Source organism: Ranitomeya imitator, chromosome 4 (assembly GCF_032444005.1).
Source record: "Ranitomeya imitator isolate aRanImi1 chromosome 4, aRanImi1.pri, whole genome shotgun sequence".
NCBI lineage: Eukaryota > Metazoa > Chordata > Amphibia > Anura > Dendrobatidae > Ranitomeya > Ranitomeya imitator.
The window spans coordinates 4,987,350-5,004,784 of record NC_091285.1 but is presented as its reverse complement, the minus strand read 5'-3'; the positions used below and the strand labels follow the sequence as shown (position 1 = coordinate 5,004,784).

Below are 17,435 nucleotides of genomic sequence, written 5' to 3'. Positions count from 1 at the left end.
TTATAGAGGGGTAATAATACCTTTATAGAGGGGTAATAATACCTTTATAGAGGAGTAATAATACCTTTATAGAGGAGTAATAATACCTTTATAGAGGAGTAATAATACCTTTATAGAGGAGTAATAATACCTTTATAGAGGAGTAATAATACCTTTATAGAGGGGTAATAATACCTTTATAGAGGAGTAATAATACCTTTATAGAGGGGTAATAATACCTTTATAGAGGGGTAATAATACCTTTATAGAGGAGTAATAATACCTTTATAGAGGGGTAATAATACCTTTATAGAGGGGTAATAATACCTTTATAGAGGGGCAATAATACCTTTATAGAGGAGTAATAATACCTTTATAGAGGGGTAATAATACCTTTATAGAGGGGTAATAATACCTTTATAGAGGGGTAATAATACCTTTATAGAGGGGTAATAATACCTTTATAGAGGGGTAATAATACCTTTATAGAGGAGTAATAATACCTTTATAGAGGGGTAATAATACCTTTATAGAGGGGTAATAATACCTTTATAGAGGGGTAATAATACCTTTATAGAGGGGTAATAATACCTTTATAGAGGGGCAATAATACCTTTATAGAGGGGTGATAATACCTTTATAGAGGGGTAATAATACCTTTATAGAGGGGTAATAATACCTTTATAGAGGGGTAATAATACCTTTATAGAGGAGTAATAATACCTTTATAGAGGAGTAATAATACCTTTATAGAGGAGTAATAATACCTTTATAGAGGGGTAATAATACCTTTATAGAGGAGTAATAATACCTTTATAGAGGGGTAATAATACCTTTATAGAGGGGTAATAATACCTTTATAGAGGGGTAATAATACCTTTATAGAGGGGTAATAATACCTTTATAGAGGAGTAATAATACCTTTATAGAGGAGTAATAATACCTTTATAGAGGGGTAATAATACCTTTATAGAGGAGTAATAATACCTTTATAGAGGGGTAATAATACCTTTATAGAGGAGTAATAATACCTTTATAGAGGGGTAATAATACCTTTATAGAGGGGTAATAATACCTTTATAGAGGAGTAATAATACCTTTATAGAGGAGTAATAATACCTTTATAGAGGAGTAATAATACCTTTATAGAGGGGTAATAATACCTTTATAGAGGAGTAATAATACCTTTATAGAGGAGTAATAATACCTTTATAGAGGAGTAATAATACCTTTATAGAGGAGTAATAATACCTTTATAGAGGGGTAATAATACCTTTATAGAGGAGTAATAATACCTTTATAGAGGAGTAATAATACCTTTATAGAGGGGTAATAATACCTTTATAGAGGAGTAATAATACCTTTATAGAGGAGTAATAATACCTTTATAGAGGAGTAATAATACCTTTATAGAGGGGTAATAATACCTTTATAGAGGGGTAATAATACCTTTATAGAGGAGTAATAATACCTTTATAGAGGGGTAATAATACCTTTATAGAGGGGTAATAATACCTTTATAGAGGAGTAATAATACCTTTATAGAGGAGTAATAATACCTTTATAGAGGAGTAATAATACCTTTATAGAGGAGTAATAATACCTTTATAGAGGGGTAATAATACCTTTATAGAGGGGTAATAATACCTTTATAGAGGAGTAATAATACCTTTATAGAGGAGTAATAATACCTTTATAGAGGAGTAATAATACCTTTATAGAGGAGTAATAATACCTTTATAGAGGGGTAATAATACCTTTATAGAGGAGTAATAATACCTTTATAGAGGGGTAATAATACCTTTATAGAGGGGTAATAATACCTTTATAGAGGGGTAATATTACCTTTATAGAGGGATAATAATACCTTTATAGAGGGGTAATAATACCTTTATAGAGGGGTAATAATACTTTTATAGAGGAGTAATATTACCTTTATAGAGGGATAATAATACCTTTATAGAGGGGTAATAATACCTTTATAGAGGGGTAATAATACTTTTATAGAGGGGCAATAATACCTTTATAGAGGGGCAATAATACCTTTATAGAGGGGTAATAATACTTTTATAGAGGGGCAATAATACCTTTATAGAGGGGTGATAATACCTTTATTGAGGGGTAATAATACCTCTATAGAGGGGTAATACTATGTTGGGCCCACAGGGTTTTCTCTTTCTATGCACCCTATAGTCCTGTTTGCTTTTGCTGCTGCTGCCTGACATTGAGCCCCCAGTGCTTCTCCTGTTTATTCCGCAGACCCCTTTGATCCCGGGAGCTGCGCCTTCTCCCATTTGATCCCGGCGCTGCGCCTTCTTCCCCTTTGATCCCGGGTGCTGCGCCTTCTCCCATTTGATCCCGGGTGCTGCGCCTTCTCCCATTTGATCCCGGGTGCTGCGCCTTCTCCCATTTGATCCCGGGTGCTGCGCCTTCTCCCATTTGATCCCGGTGCTGTGCCTTCTCCCCCTTTGATCCCAGGTGCTGCGCCTTCTCCCATTTGATCCCGGCGCTGCTCCTTCTCCCATTTGATCCCGGGCGCTGCGCCTTCTCCCATTTGATCCCGGCGCTGCGCCTTCTCCCATTTGATCCCGGCGCTGCGCCTTCTCCCATTTGATCCCGGGCGCTGCGCCTTCTCCCATTTGATCCCGGCGCTGCTCCTTCTCCCATTTGATCCCGGGCGCTGCGCCTTCTCCCATTTGATCCCGGCGCTGCGCCTTCTCCCATTTGATCCCGGGTGCTGCGCCTTCTCCCATTTGATCCCGGGCGCTTCGCCTTCTCCCATTTGATCCCGGGGGCTGCGCCTTCTCCCATTTGATCCCGGGCGCTTCGCCTTCTCCCATTTGATCCCGGGCGCTGCGCCTTCTCCCATTTGATCCCGGCGCTGCGCCTTCTCCCATTTGATCCCGGGTGCTGCGCCTTCTCCCATTTGATCCCGGGCGCTGCTCCTTCTCCCATTTGATCCCGGGCGCTGCGCCTTCTCCCATTTGATCCCGGCGCTGCGCCTTCTCCCATTTGATCCCGGGTGCTGCGCCTTCTCCCATTTGATCCCGGGCGCTTCGCCTTCTCCCATTTGATCCCGGGGGCTGCGCCTTCTCCCATTTGATCCCGGCGCTGCGCCTTCTCCCATTTGATCCCGGCGCTGCGCCTTCTCCCATTTGATCCCGGGTGCTGCGCCTTCTCCCCCTTTGATCCCGGCGCTGCGCCTTCTCCCCATTTGCCGCAGTTAGTTGACGGCTGATGGTTTCCTTCTTTGCTGCTGCCTTGTCTTAGATATTAACCCCTCTCTTTCTCTTCTTCAGGTGACCCTTACCCTTTACAGCTAATTCCCACCACCATGGCAGCCGCCGCTGCCGCCGCTGCCACCCCGGGCCTAGGACCGCTGCAGCTACAGGTAAGAGCGGCGATATTGCTCCAGCTCCTAGGGGAGGGGGCTGTGACATTATAAGGTGACCATCTGGGGAGGTGGTCTTTACTGTAAAGGCGCTGACTGTAGAGAACGGCCCTCTAATGACGAAACGCGTCATCCGCAGACATTCTACCCCAGGACGCAGGGGTTAATTCCGCCATGACACCTGACTCCGCAGCAGAGGACAGTAGTCTGGTCTCCCCTGTATTGTAGGAGGGCGGAGGATCCGGGCGACCTGACCGCGAGCCAAAGCCCCAGATTACCTGCTCCCAGTGTGGCCCCTGTGGCCCTAGCCCCACTCTGGGGTGATGTCTGTCAGATCCTGTTTCTCCATAATAATGCAGGATTTTTGGCGTCCATATGTGAGCAGCAGGGACCTGAGCAGCGGTGACGCCATCTTGGGTCTCACAGCTGCGGCCGCAGCGTCGGGGGGCTGTCGGCGATCCGGGTCCCCCGGGGCAGTGAATCCTCCCTGCAGTTGTTCTCATTTCCCGGACCATAGATTGTTAATCAGGACACAACAATGGCGCTGATTAATTGGCACTAATACGGGCGAGCGGCGCGGTGCGGGCGCAGAGGGGACGGCAGCTGCCGGCGTCATTGTCACATCGGTGCGTTTCATTTCCCCTGTAGATTCCGCACGAGACGCACCTTGCTGCTCGCCGCGCCCCGCACGTCCCCTGGAGACGGCCGCTCCGCGCCGGACAATGGGGCCCCATGTGCAAGAGGAAAATGGCGCACGGTCCATTATCGCACCTCTGTATCCACAGCACCATCTATAGAGCCGCGGCCATCGCCCCAGAGACCCCTCTGCCTCCATCTTTAGAGAAGCGCTCGGTAACGCGGAGATATTGGGAGTCGTAGTTACTGAGGGACTTGTGCTCACAGAGGCGGCAGACGATTCCTCTGATCGCAGTATTTAGGTCGCTCGTCCGGCCCCCCGGCCCATGTGGGTTGGCATTTTAAAGCCCATGGAAAGGCTTTGCCCGGGGGCAGATTGTGCTCAGCCGCTGACGACGTGATCGCCGCCCAGAAGGGGCCCGCAGCGCTGTGACATTTGGACAAAGGAAGCGGCGATATGGCGTCTCTGTGCCCCCTCCGTGCAGGGACCACTGTATCCAGGCACCACTGGGAGGATTTCACTCATAGCACAGGATGGGAGTTGTAGTCCACGGAGGCCTAGGTTATATTTCCGGCAGTCTCTTTTTATAGGGTCTCGCAGCTCATTATGTAGCAGAGCTGACACTCGAATGGCTGAAAAGCTGACTGACAACCTCTGCACGGGCTCTGTTTGTGGCTGTGTTGGTTGTCACCCAGCTTTCCTAGAGTCAGGAGCAACTAGTCTAGGAATAAGGGAGGATACTATGTATCCCAGTGTATCTAAGCCGGGCTGACACTCGGGAGTCTCCATATCTGGCTGACAACCCCTGCACGAGCTCTGTTTGTGGCTGTGTTGGTTGTCACCCAGCTTTCCTAGAGTCAGGAGCAACTAGTCTGCCTAGGAATAAGGGAGGATACATTATTTATATGTATCCTAGTGTATCTAAGCCGGGCTGACACTCGGGAGTCTCCATATCTGACTGACAACCCTTGCGGGAGCTCTGTTTGTGGCCACGTTGGTTGTCACCCAGCTTTCCCAGAATCTGACTTTTGTAGGTCGACCGCAGAGATATTCTGTGAGACCTCATGGTTCATTAGTGCCTTGCGCTCGGCCGGCCCAGGGCGTCAATTTTTCTTCTCCCTGGGGGCCGGTGGGGATTTCTTGGTGCTCCGGATCTCGGAGCGACAGCCGCCACATTGTCACCACGGCGTCTCGCGGTCGGTACAATATTTATCATGATCTTGCCTGTTTAATGTCACCTAATGCGATAATATAAGCGCGGGGTGAATATAATGGAAGCAGCGTCCTGTAAATCCAGGAGAATGAGGCGTAATTACCCTCGTTATCACGGGGGAGGGATAATTGCTTTCATTATCAGAGGCGCAAATGAAGGAAAGTCAGAAAATCTATTGAAAGAGAATCGAAAAATACAAAGAAATCTGAAATTTCTAACTGCTGTGAAGTCACCGGAGCGAGCGAAGATTGTCAGCTCTGCAGCCCACAGAATTCTCCCGGTGTACCCCAATAGCCCAGGGAATTCTCCCGGTGTACCCCCACAGCCCAGGGAATTCTCCCGGTGTACCCCCGCAGCCCAGGGAATTCTCCCAGTGTACCCCCGCAGCCCAGGGAATTCTCCCGGTGTACCCCCACAGCCCACAGAATTCTCCCGGTGTACCCCCGCAGCCCACAGAATTCTCCCGGTGTACCCCCGCAGCCCAGGGAATTCTCCCGATGTACCCCCGCAGCCCACAGAATTCTCCCGGTGTAACCCCACAGCCCACAGAATTCTCCCGATGTACCCCCAATAGCCCAGGGAATTCTCCCGATGTACCCCCAATAGCCCAGGGAATTCTCCCCATGTACCCCCAATAGCCCAGGGAATTCTCCCGGTGTACCCCCGCAGCCCACAGAATTCTCCTGGTGTAACCCCACAGCCCACAGAATTCTCCCGATGTACCCCCACAGCCCACAGAATTCTCCCGATGTACCCCCAATAGCCCAGGGAATTCTCCCGGTGTACCCCAATAGCCCAGGGAATTCTCCCGGTGTACCCCCACAGCCCAGGGAATTCTCCCGGTGTACCCCCAATAGCCCAGGGAATTCTCCCGGTGTACCCCCGCAGCCCAGGGAATTCTCCCGGTGTACCCCCACAGCCCAGGGAATTCTCCCGATGTACCCCCAATAGCCCAGGGAATTCTCCCGATGTACCCCCAATAGCCCAGGGAATTCTCCCGGTGTACCCCCAATAGCCCAGGGAATTCTCCCGGTGTACCCCCAATAGCCCAGGGAATTCTCCCGGTGTACCCCCAATAGCCCAGGGAATTCTCCCGGTGTACCCCCGCAGCCCACAGAATTCTCCCGGTGTACCCCCACAGCCCACAGAATTCTCCCGATGTACCCCCGCAGCCCAGGGAATTCTCCCGGTGTACCCCCGCAGCCCAGGGAATTCTCCCGGTGTACCCCCAATAGCCCAGGGAATTCTCCCGGTGTACCCCCGCAGCCCAGGGAATTCTCCCGGTGTACCCACACAGCCCAGGGAATTCTCCCGGTGTACCCCCAATAGCCCAGGGAATTCTCCCGATGTACCCCCAATAGCCCAGGGAATTCTCCCGATGTACCCCCAATAGCCCAGGGAATTCTCCCGATGTACCCCCAATAGCCCAGGGAATTCTCCCGGTGTACCCCCGCAGCCCAGGGAATTCTCCCGGTGTACCCCCAATAGCCCAGGGAATTCTCCCGGTGTACCCCCAATAGCCCAGGGAATTCTCCCGGTGTACCCCCGCAGCCCAGGGAATTCTCCCGGTGTACCCCCAATAGCCCAGGGAATTCTCCCGATGTACCCCCAATAGCCCAGGGAATTCTCCCGATGTACCCCCAATAGCCCAGGGAATTCTCCCGATGTACCCCCAATAGCCCAGGGAATTCTCCCGGTGTAACCCCACAGCCCAGGGAATTCTCCCGGTGTACCCCCAATAGCCCAGGGAATTCTCCCGGTGTACCCCCACAGCCCAGGGAATTCTCCCGGTGTACCCCCAATAGCCCAGGGAATTCTCCCGGTGTACCCCCGCAGCCCAGGGAATTCTCCCGGTGTACCCCCAATAGCCCAGGGAATTCTCCCGATGTACCCCCAATAGCCCAGGGAATTCTCCCGATGTACCCCCAATAGCCCAGGGAATTCTCCCGATGTACCCCCAATAGCCCAGGGAATTCTCCCGATGTACCCCCAATAGCCCAGGGAATTCTCCCGATGTACCCCCAATAGCCCAGGGAATTCTCCCGATGTACCCCCAATAGCCCAGGGAATTCTCCCGGTGTAACCCCACAGCCCAGGGAATTCTCCCGGTGTACCCCCAATAGCCCAGGGAATTCTCCCGGTGTACCCCCACAGCCCAGGGAATTCTCCCGGTGTACCCCCAATAGCCCAGGGAATTCTCCCGGTGTACCCCCGCAGCCCAGGGAATTCTCCCGGTGTACCCCCAATAGCCCAGGGAATTCTCCCGATGTACCCCCAATAGCCCAGGGAATTCTCCCGATGTACCCCCAATAGCCCAGGGAATTCTCCCGATGTACCCCCAATAGCCCAGGGAATTCTCCCGATGTACCCCCAATAGCCCAGGGAATTCTCCCGGTGTAACCCCACAGCCCAGGGAATTCTCCCGGTGTACCCCCAATAGCCCAGGGAATTCTCCCGGTGTACCCCCACAGCCCAGGGAATTCTCCCGGTGTACCCCCAATAGCCCAGGGAATTCTCCCGGTGTACCCCCGCAGCCCAGGGAATTCTCCCGGTGTACCCCCACAGCCCAGGGAATTCTCCCGGTGTACCCCCACAGCCCAGGGAATTCTCCCGGTGTACCCCCGCAGCCCAGGGAATTCTCCCGGTGTACCCCCGCAGCCCAGGGAATTCTCCCGGTGTACCCCCGCAGCCTAGGGAATTCTCCCGGTGTACCCCCGCAGCCCAGGGAATTCTCCCGGTGTACCCCCAATAGCCCAGGGAATTCTCCCGGTGTACCCCCGCAGCCCACAGAATTCTCCCGGTGTACCCCTGCAGCCCAGGGAATTCTCCCGGTGTACCCCCACAGCCCACAGAATTCTCCCGATGTACCCCCAATAGCCCACAGAATTCTCCCGGTGTACCCCCGCAGCCCAGGGAATTCTCCCGGTGTACCCCCGCAGCCCAGGGAATTCTCCCGGTGTACCCCCAATAGCCCAGGGAATTCTCCCGGTGTACCCCCAATAGCCCAGGGAATTCTCCCGGTGTACCCCCGCAGCCCAGGGAATTCTCCCGGTGTACCCCCGCAGCCCAGGGAATTCTCCCGGTGTACCCCCAATAGCCCAGGGAATTCTCCCGATGTACCCCCAATAGCCCAGGGAATTCTCCCGGTGTACCCCCAATAGCCCAGGGAATTCTCCCGGTGTACCCCCGCAGCCCAGGGAATTCTCCCGGTGTACCCCCAATAGCCCAGGGAATTCTCCCGGTGTACCCCCAATAGCCCAGGGAATTCTCCCGGTGTACCCCCAATAGCCCAGGGAATTCTCCCGGTGTACCCCCGCAGCCCAGGGAATTCTCCCGGTGTACCCCCAATAGCCCAGGGAATTCTCCCGGTGTACCCCCAATAGCCCAGGGAATTCTCCCGGTGTACCCCCAATAGCCCAGGGAATTCTCCCGGTGTACCCCCAATAGCCCAGGGAATTCTCCCGGTGTACCCCCAATAGCCCAGGGAATTCTCCCGGTGTACCCCCAATAGCCCAGGGAATTCTCCCGGTGTACCCCCAATAGCCCAGGGAATTCTCCCGGTGTACCCCCAATAGCCCAGGGAATTCTCCCGGTGTACCCCCAATAGCCCAGGGAATTCTCCCGGTGTACCCCCAATAGCCCAGGGAATTCTCCCGGTGTACCCCCAATAGCCCAGGGAATTCTCCCGGTGTACCCCCAATAGCCCAGGGAATTCTCCCGGTGTACCCCCAATAGCCCAGGGAATTCTCCCGGTGTACCCCCAATAGCCCAGGGAATTCTCCCGGTGTACCCCCAATAGCCCAGGGAATTCTCCCGGTGTACCACGCAGCGCTCCTTCTGTGCTCCACCCATGTCAGTCCTCACTGCCGGCCAGGATTCCATTCATTAACCAGGAGGCTCAGGATTGCAGACCGTCACTCCCAGCAGAGCATACAATGGTGGGAGTTGTAGCACATGGCTTCCTGTGAATAGTGCGGATTGGCAGTCGATGTGTTTTAGGTCTCCATTCACTGCCAATGACCTCAGCATCTTGTCACATCCAGAGGTCGTGCCGGTGGAGGTCGGGGTGTGACGGTCACATACACTCTATAGATCTGACTGTTCACACCCCGGGGTGACGGGACTGGCCTGTCCGAGTTCTTCACTTCCATCAATCACGTTAGGATCTCTGGAGAACAGAAAAACAAAAAAGGCCGACCACGCAGTCCAAGGTATTGCGGAAAAAAAAGACAATTTATTAGTTTAATCAGGTAAAAATAACAGAAAAAACCACAATGAATTGAAAAAATGTTTAAAATGTAACAACAAGGATGCACACCCGGTATCTTTCCCACTGTCCACGTTTTATCACTCAGCTCCGGCTTCTTGGTGTCACTTTTTCTGACTCTGTACTGTAATATCACTATTAAGTGTATACTGTAATATCACCATTAAGCGTATACTGTAATATCACCATTAAGGTACTGTCACACTAGACGATATCGCTAGTGATCCGTGACGTTGCAGCGTCCTCGCTAGCGATATCGTCCAGTGTGACAGGCAGCAGCGATCAGGCCCCTGCTGTGATGTCGCTGGTCGGGGAAGAAAGTCCAGAACTTTATTTCGTCGCTGGACTCCCCGCAGACATCGCTGAATCGGCGTGTGTGACACCGATTCAGCGATGTCTTCACTGGTAACCAGGGTAAACATCGGGTAACTAAGCGCGGCCCTGCGCTTAGCAACCCGATGTTTGCCCTGGTTACCGGGGACCTCGGGATCGTTGGTCGCTGGAGAGCGGTCTGTGTGACAGCTCTCCAGCGACCAAACAGCGACGCTGCAGCGATCCGGATCGTTGTCGGTATCGCTGCAGCGTAAGTGTGACAGTAACTTTAGGGATCTATACTCTCATTAGCCAGAACATTAAAGCCACCTGCCTGAAATCATGTGGCTTTTTTCTGTGACTCATCAGGATCTCTGCAGGTGTCCTGTAAGTGACGCTCCGACAATCATGACCCAGCCCCTGGATGGAGCACAATGCATGGATAGTAACCACTGTACGAGCGGGAACACCCCAAAGAACTGGTGCATACCATGAAGACCCTTCAAAAGCCGTCATATACCACAAACACCCCACAAGACCCGCCGTATACCAGGAACGCCCCACAAGACCCGCCGTATACTGCGAACACCCCACAAGACCTGCCGTATACCGGGAGCGCCCCACAAGACCTGCCGTATACCGGGAGCGCCCCACAAGACCTGCCGTATACCGGGAACACCCCACAAGACCCACCATATACCGGGAGTGCCCCATAAGACCCGCCGTATACTGCGAACACCCCACAAGACCTGCCGTATACCGGGAGCGCCCCACAAGACCTGCCGTATACCGGGAGCGCCCCACAAGACCTGCCGTATACCGGGAACACCCCACAAGACCCACCATATACCGGGAGTGCCCCATAAGACCCGCAGTATATACCGGGAGTGCCCCATAAGACCCGCAGTATACTGCGAACACCCCACAAGACCTGCCGTATACCGGGAACACCCCACAAGACCTGCCGTATACCAAGAGCGCCCCATAAGACCTGCCATATACTGCGAACACCCCACAAGACCCGCCATATACCGGGAACACCCCACAAGACGCACCATATACCGGGAGCGCCCCACAAAACCCACCATATACCGGGAACACCCCACAAGACCTGCCGTATACTGGGAGCGCCCCATAAGACCCGCAGTATACTGCGAACACCCCACAAGACCTGCCGTATACCGGGAGTGCCCCATAATACCCACCGTATACAGGGAACACCCCATAAGACCCTCCGTATACCGGGAACACCCCACAAGACCCGCCGTATACCGGGAACACCCCACAAGACCTGCCGTATACCGGGAACACCCCACAAAACCCCCCGTATACCGGGAACACCCCACAAGACCCGCCGTATACCAGGAACACCCCACAACACCAGCCGTATACCAGGAACACCCCACAAGACCCTCCGTATACCGGGAACACCCCACAAGACCCTCCGTATACCGGAAGCCCCACACAAGACCTGCCGTATACCGGGAACACCCCACAAGACCCTCCGTATACCGGGAACACCCCACAAGACCCTCCGTATACCGGGAACACCCCACAAGACCTGCCGTATACCGGGAACACCGCACAAGACCTGCCGTATACCGGGAACACCCCACAAGACCCTCCGTATACCGGGAACACCCCACAAGACCCGCCGTATACCGGGAACACCGCACAAGACCTGCCGTATACCGGGAACACCCCACAAGACCTGCCGTATACCGGGAACACCCCACAAGACCTGCCGTATACCGGGAACACCCCACAACACCCGCCGTATACCGGGAACACCCCACAAGACCTGCCGTATACCGGGAACACCGCACAAGACCTGCCGTATACAGGTAACACCCCACAAGACCCGCCATATACCGGGAACACCCCACAAGACCCGCCATATACCGGGAACACCGCACAAGACCTGCCGTATACCGGGAACACCGTACAAGACCTGCCGTATACAGGTAACACCCCACAGACCCGCCATATACCGGGAACACCCCACAAGACCTGCCGTATACCGGGAACACCCCACAAGACCCGCCATATACCGGGAACACCCCACAAGACCTGCCGTATACAGATAACACCCCACAAGACCTGCCGTATACCGGGAACACCGCACAAGACCTGTATACCGGGAACACCCCACAACACCCGCCGTATACAGGTAACACCCCACAAGACCTGCCGTATACCGGGAACACCCCACAAGACCTGCCGTATACCGGGAACACCGCACAAGACCTGCCGTATACAGGTAACACCCCACAAGACCTGCCGTATACCGGGAACACCCCACAAGACCCGCCATATACCGGGAACACCGCACAAGACCTGCCGTATACCGGGAACACCGTACAAGACCTGCCGTATACAGGTAACACCCCACAAGACCCGCCATATACCGGGAACACCCCACAAGACCCGCCATATACCGGGAACACCGCACAAGACCTGCCGTATACCGGGAACACCGTACAAGACCTGCCGTATACAGGTAACACCCCACAGACCCGCCATATACCGGGAACACCCCACAAGACCTGCCGTATACCGGGAACACCCCACAAGACCCGCCATATACCGGGAACACCCCACAAGACCCGCCATATACAGATAACACCCCACAAGACCTGCCGTATACCGGGAACACCGCACAAGACCTGTATACCGGGAACACCGCACAAGACCTGCCGTATACAGGTAACACCCCACAAGACCTGCCGTATACCGGGGACACCCCACAAGACCTGCCATATACAGGGAACACCCCAAAAGACCCGCCATATACCGGGAACACCCCACAAGACCCGCCGTATACCGGGAACACCCCACAAGACCCTCCGTATACCGGGAACACCCCACAAGACCCTCCGTATACCGGGAACACCCCACAAGACCCTCCATATACCGGGAACACCCCACAAGACCTGCCGTATACAGGTAACACCCCACAAGACCCTCCGTATACCGGGAACACCCCACAAGACCCGCCATATACCGGGAACACCCCACAAGACCCGCCATATACCGGGAACACCCCACAAGACCCGCCATATACTGGGAACACCCCACAAGACCCGCCGTATACCGGGAACACCCCACAAGACCCGCCATATACTGGGAGCACCCCACAAGACCCGCCATATACTGGGAGCACCCCACAAGACCCTCCGTATACCGGGAGCACCCGTAGGACCTGTGTTTTTCCACTTACTGCTTGTCCTTGCAGAATGTAGGACAGTACAGAGGTCCCCAGTATTTGTGATACTTCTGGTAACTATCACACACTGTTTATACAAATTTTGCAACATTGTATCAGTCTGACTCCCTCGTGCTGTAACCAGATGCCTTGCGCTCAGTACGCCGTTTCCTTCCATGTTTGCCCCATTTGACGCTCCGGTTTAGATCCCGCTGACTCGTAGCCGCAGCCCCCGCATCAGGGGACTCACCGCCATTAAGCTGCGTTCCGGCACTGAGGCTGGAGCTCACAGTAATGGATCTGGACGAATGTGGAAAGAAACGAGCCAAAATCCTGAGTATTAATGAGGCAGAAGCGCCAGAGATTGCTGATTAGAGAGGACATCCTACAATTATACCATTTATTACACTCCGGAAATCTACCGACTGACTGACACTGCCAGCAAAGCGGCATGTAGCAGAGCCCAGCTTATTTCTGGCTTTACATAGGACTGCAGAATGCATCTCTATTGTCAGTACTCAGTTATCTGTGCTGTTACATAGGACTGCGGGTGACATCTACTACATTATCTGTACTCAGAGAGTTATCACTGTCTTATCTGTGGTGTTACATAGGACTGCAGGTGACATCTACTACATTATCTGTACTCAGAGAGCTATCACTGTGTTATCTGTGGTGTTACATAGGACTGCAGGTGACATCTACTACATTATCTGTACTCAGAGAGCTATCACTGTGTTATCTGTGGTGTTACATAGGACTGCAGGTGACATCTACTGCATTATCTGTACTCAGAGTTATCACTGTGTTATCTGTGCTGTTACATAGGACTGCAGGTGACATCTACTACATTATCTGTACTCAGAGTTATCACTGTGTTATCTGTGGTGTTACATAGGACTGCAGGTGACATCTACTACATTATCTGTACTCAGAGAGTTATCACTGTGTTATCTGTGGTGTTACATAGGACTGCAGGTGACATCTACTACATTATCTGTACTCAGAGAGTCATCACTGTGTTATCTGTGGTGTTACATAGGACTGCAGGTGACATCTACTACATTATCTGTACTCAGAGAGTTATCACTGTTATCTGTGGTGTTACATAGGACTGCAGGTGACATTACTACATTATCTTTGGTGTTACATAGGACTGCATGTACATGTAGTGATGACCTCAGGCGTGAGCTTCTTCTGTCTCCTCTCTGGTAGTGATCGCTGGCAACACACTGACATGATGGGGGTCCGGTTTTCGGGCCGTACGTGATATGGAGGGGCTTATTCCGCCGCATATTGAGTTGGATTTCAGTGCGGATGATGGGGGTGATAACAGGGACGAGTGATCCGCCGCACACTGAGACCCCCATTCATCCCATAGAGGGGGTCAGAGGCAGCGGCTCATCCAGCGTCCTCAGCGATTTTCTGCCGTTTCCCTGAGGTTTTGCGCCTCCACTTTCCGCTCCAATATTCGGCTGCGTCGTGCATTTCTGGGTTGTCAGTCATCGCCCCTCCCCCGCTCTTGTATTACTTGGGAGCCGTCACAAACTTGTCACAGATCTTAACATAAAACTCTCCTAAAAATAATCCGCAGCTGTGTTTAGTTAGTATTAAGGAGCCAGCCCACGGCTGACGGTGCGTAAACATGAGCTCAGCGCTGGTCGGAGCGTTGTGTAGGTGTGAGGCCGACCGTCACCGCCATTGTTTATGACCGTGCAGGGAGAGCGCGGAGACGGAAGGCGCAGGAACGCGTCAGGGCGGTGTGACGCAGAAGATGGCACTACATTTATTGGGGCGTATTTTATAGGCAGATTTATATTTTACTTTTTTGTGGATTTTTTTGTACTGCTCTTAGTTGAGTTTAGATTTTTGTAGTTTTTGTTGATTTTTTGCTTTTCAGGGTTTTTTTGCCGTTTTTTGTGTCTTATTTCAGGTGTTTTGTGCAGTTTTTGTGTCTGTTTTATTTCCGGTGTTTTGTGCAGTTTATTGTGTCTGTTTTATTTCAGGTGTTTTCTGCAGTTTTTTGTGTCTGTTTTGTTTCAGGTGTTTTGTACAGTTTATTGTGTCTGTTTTATTTCAGGTGTTTTGTGCAGTTTTCTGTGTCTTATTTCAGTTGTTTTGTGCAGTTTTTTGTCTGTTTTATTTCAGGTGTTTTCTGCAGTTTTTTGTGTCTGTTTTGTTTCAGGTGTTTTGTACAGTTTATTGTGTCTGTTTTATTTCAGGTGTTTTGTGCAGTTTTCTGTGTCTGTTTTATTTCAGGTGTTTTGTGCAGTTTTTTGTGTCTGTTTTATTTCAGGTGTTTTGTGCAGTTTTCTGTGTCTTATTTCAGTTGTTTTGTGCAGTTTTTTGTCTGTTTTATTTCAGGTGTTTCTGCAGTTTTATGTGTCTGTTTTGTTTCAGGTGTTTTGTGCAGTTTATTGTGTCTGTTTTATTTCAGGTGTTTTGTGCAGTTTTCTGTGTCTGTTTTATTTCCGGTGTTTTGTGCAGTTTTCTGTGTCTGTTTTATTTCAGGTGTTTTGTGCAGTTTTCTGTGTCTGTTTTATTTCAGGTGTTTTGTGCAATTTTTTGTCTGTTTTATTTCAGGTGTTTTGTGCAGTTTTTTTGTGTCTGTTTTGTTTCAGGTGTTTTCTGCAGTTTTTTGTGTCTGTTTTATTTCAGGTGTTTTGTGCAGTTTTTTTGTGTCTGTTTTGTTTCAGGTGTTTTCTGCAGTTTTTTGTGTCTGTTTTATTTCAGGTGTTTTGTGCATTTTTCATCTGTTTTATTTCAGGTGTTTTGTGCAGTTTTTTGTCTGTTTTATTTCAGGTGTTTTGTGCAGTTTTTGTGTCTGTTTTATTTCAGGTGTTTTGTGCAGTTTTTTGTGTTTTATTTCAAGTGTTTTGTGCAGTTTTTGTGTCTGTTTTTTATTTCAGGTGTTTTGTGCAGTTTTTTGTGTCTGTTTTATTTCAGGTATTTTGTGCAGTTTTTTTGTGTGTTTTATTTCAGGTATTTTGTGCAGTTTTTTGTGTGTTTTATTTCAGGTGTTTTGTGCAGTTTTGTGTGTGTTTTATTTCAGGTATTCTGTGCAGTTTTTTGTGTCTGTTTTATTTCTGGTATTTTGTGCAGTTTTTGTGTGTGTTTTATTTCAGGTATTTTGTGCAGTTTTTTGTGTCTGTTTTATTTCATGTGTTTTGAGCAGTTTTTTGTGTGTTTTTATTTCAGGCGTTTTCTGCAGTTTTTTGTGTCTGTTTTATTTCAGGTATTTTGTGCAGTTTTTGTGTGTGTTTTATTTCAGGTATTTTGTGCAGTTTTTTGTGTGTTTTATTTCAGGCGTTTTGTGCAGTTTTCTGTGTGTGTTTTATTTCATGTGTTTTGAGCAGTTTTTTGTGTGTTTTTATTTCAGGCGTTTTGTGCAGTTTTTTGTGTGTTTTATTTCAGGTATTTTGTGCAGTTTTTTGTGTGTTTTATTTCAGGTGTTTTGTGCAGTTTTGTGTGTGTTTTATTTCAGGTATTCTGTGCAGTTTTTTGTGTCTGTTTTATTTCTGGTATTTTGTGCAGTTTTTGTGTGTGTTTTATTTCAGGTATTTTGTGCAGTTTTTTGTGTCTGTTTTATTTCATGTGTTTTGAGCAGTTTTTTGTGTGTTTTTATTTCAGGCGTTTTCTGCAGTTTTTTGTGTCTGTTTTATTTCAGGTATTTTGTGCAGTTTTTGTGTGTGTTTTATTTCAGGTATTTTGTGCAGTTTTTTGTGTGTTTTATTTCAGGCGTTTTGTGCAGTTTTCTGTGTGTGTTTTATTTCAGGTGTTTTGTGCAGTTTTACAGTTTTTGCACGCTTTTCTTTCATTTTGTATGTTTTTACAGGATTCCCTGCCTTTTTCTGCATTTTTTGTGGGTTTTTATTCTTGTTTGTAGATTTTGTGATCACCACGGCTCCTGGGCTGCAGACGCATCAGTGTATATGTCCCCCCCCCATCAGTCACTCTGATATTCAGTTTTCACGTTACCCTGTGCGGCGTCTGGAGGAGCAGCGTCGCCCGCGTTAGTGTGGCGTCTTCTCTCCCCTCCATGGCCCTCAACCAACCCAGGAACCAAGTGTGATTTGCCCGGTGAGGAGCCGCGGCCATCGCCTGTCACTTGGGATTAGCCGCCTGGGAACCTCCTGAGATCCTCACAGTCAGTCTGAGCTTTCAGGGGAGATTTCCTTTTATTTTGTTGTTCCTCTTCAGGCCGCTGCTTCGCCGGAGTCTCGTGTCGGAGGGGCCTGGCCACAAGGCAGACGTGTCCCAGCGCTCATCATAAATGGACAGTTATGAGTTAGTCCGGCTCATATTCTGTCTGTGCTCTGCAGTGACACATTGTATCTCATTACTGCCTGCGAATCCTAAATAACAGGACCCATATGTGGGGACTGATACTGGAGGAGTGGGACTGTCCGTATATACAGGGTAAGGACTGAT

At 50.3% G+C, this 17,435-nt stretch overlaps 1 protein-coding gene across 6 annotated transcripts in view; it reads left to right on the top strand.

The window, feature by feature from the left end:
- The window catches only part of SOX5 (SRY-box transcription factor 5), a 370,162-nt gene that overhangs the window by 289,679 nt on the left and 63,048 nt on the right, over positions 1-17,435 (top strand). For all 6 annotated transcript variants that reach the window (XM_069762812.1, XM_069762814.1, XM_069762813.1 and 3 more), the window contains one exon: positions 3,279-3,370. In XM_069762812.1, coding sequence (XP_069618913.1) covers positions 3,279-3,370 — 92 coding nt within the window. The remainder of the gene's footprint in view (positions 1-3,278; positions 3,371-17,435) is intronic.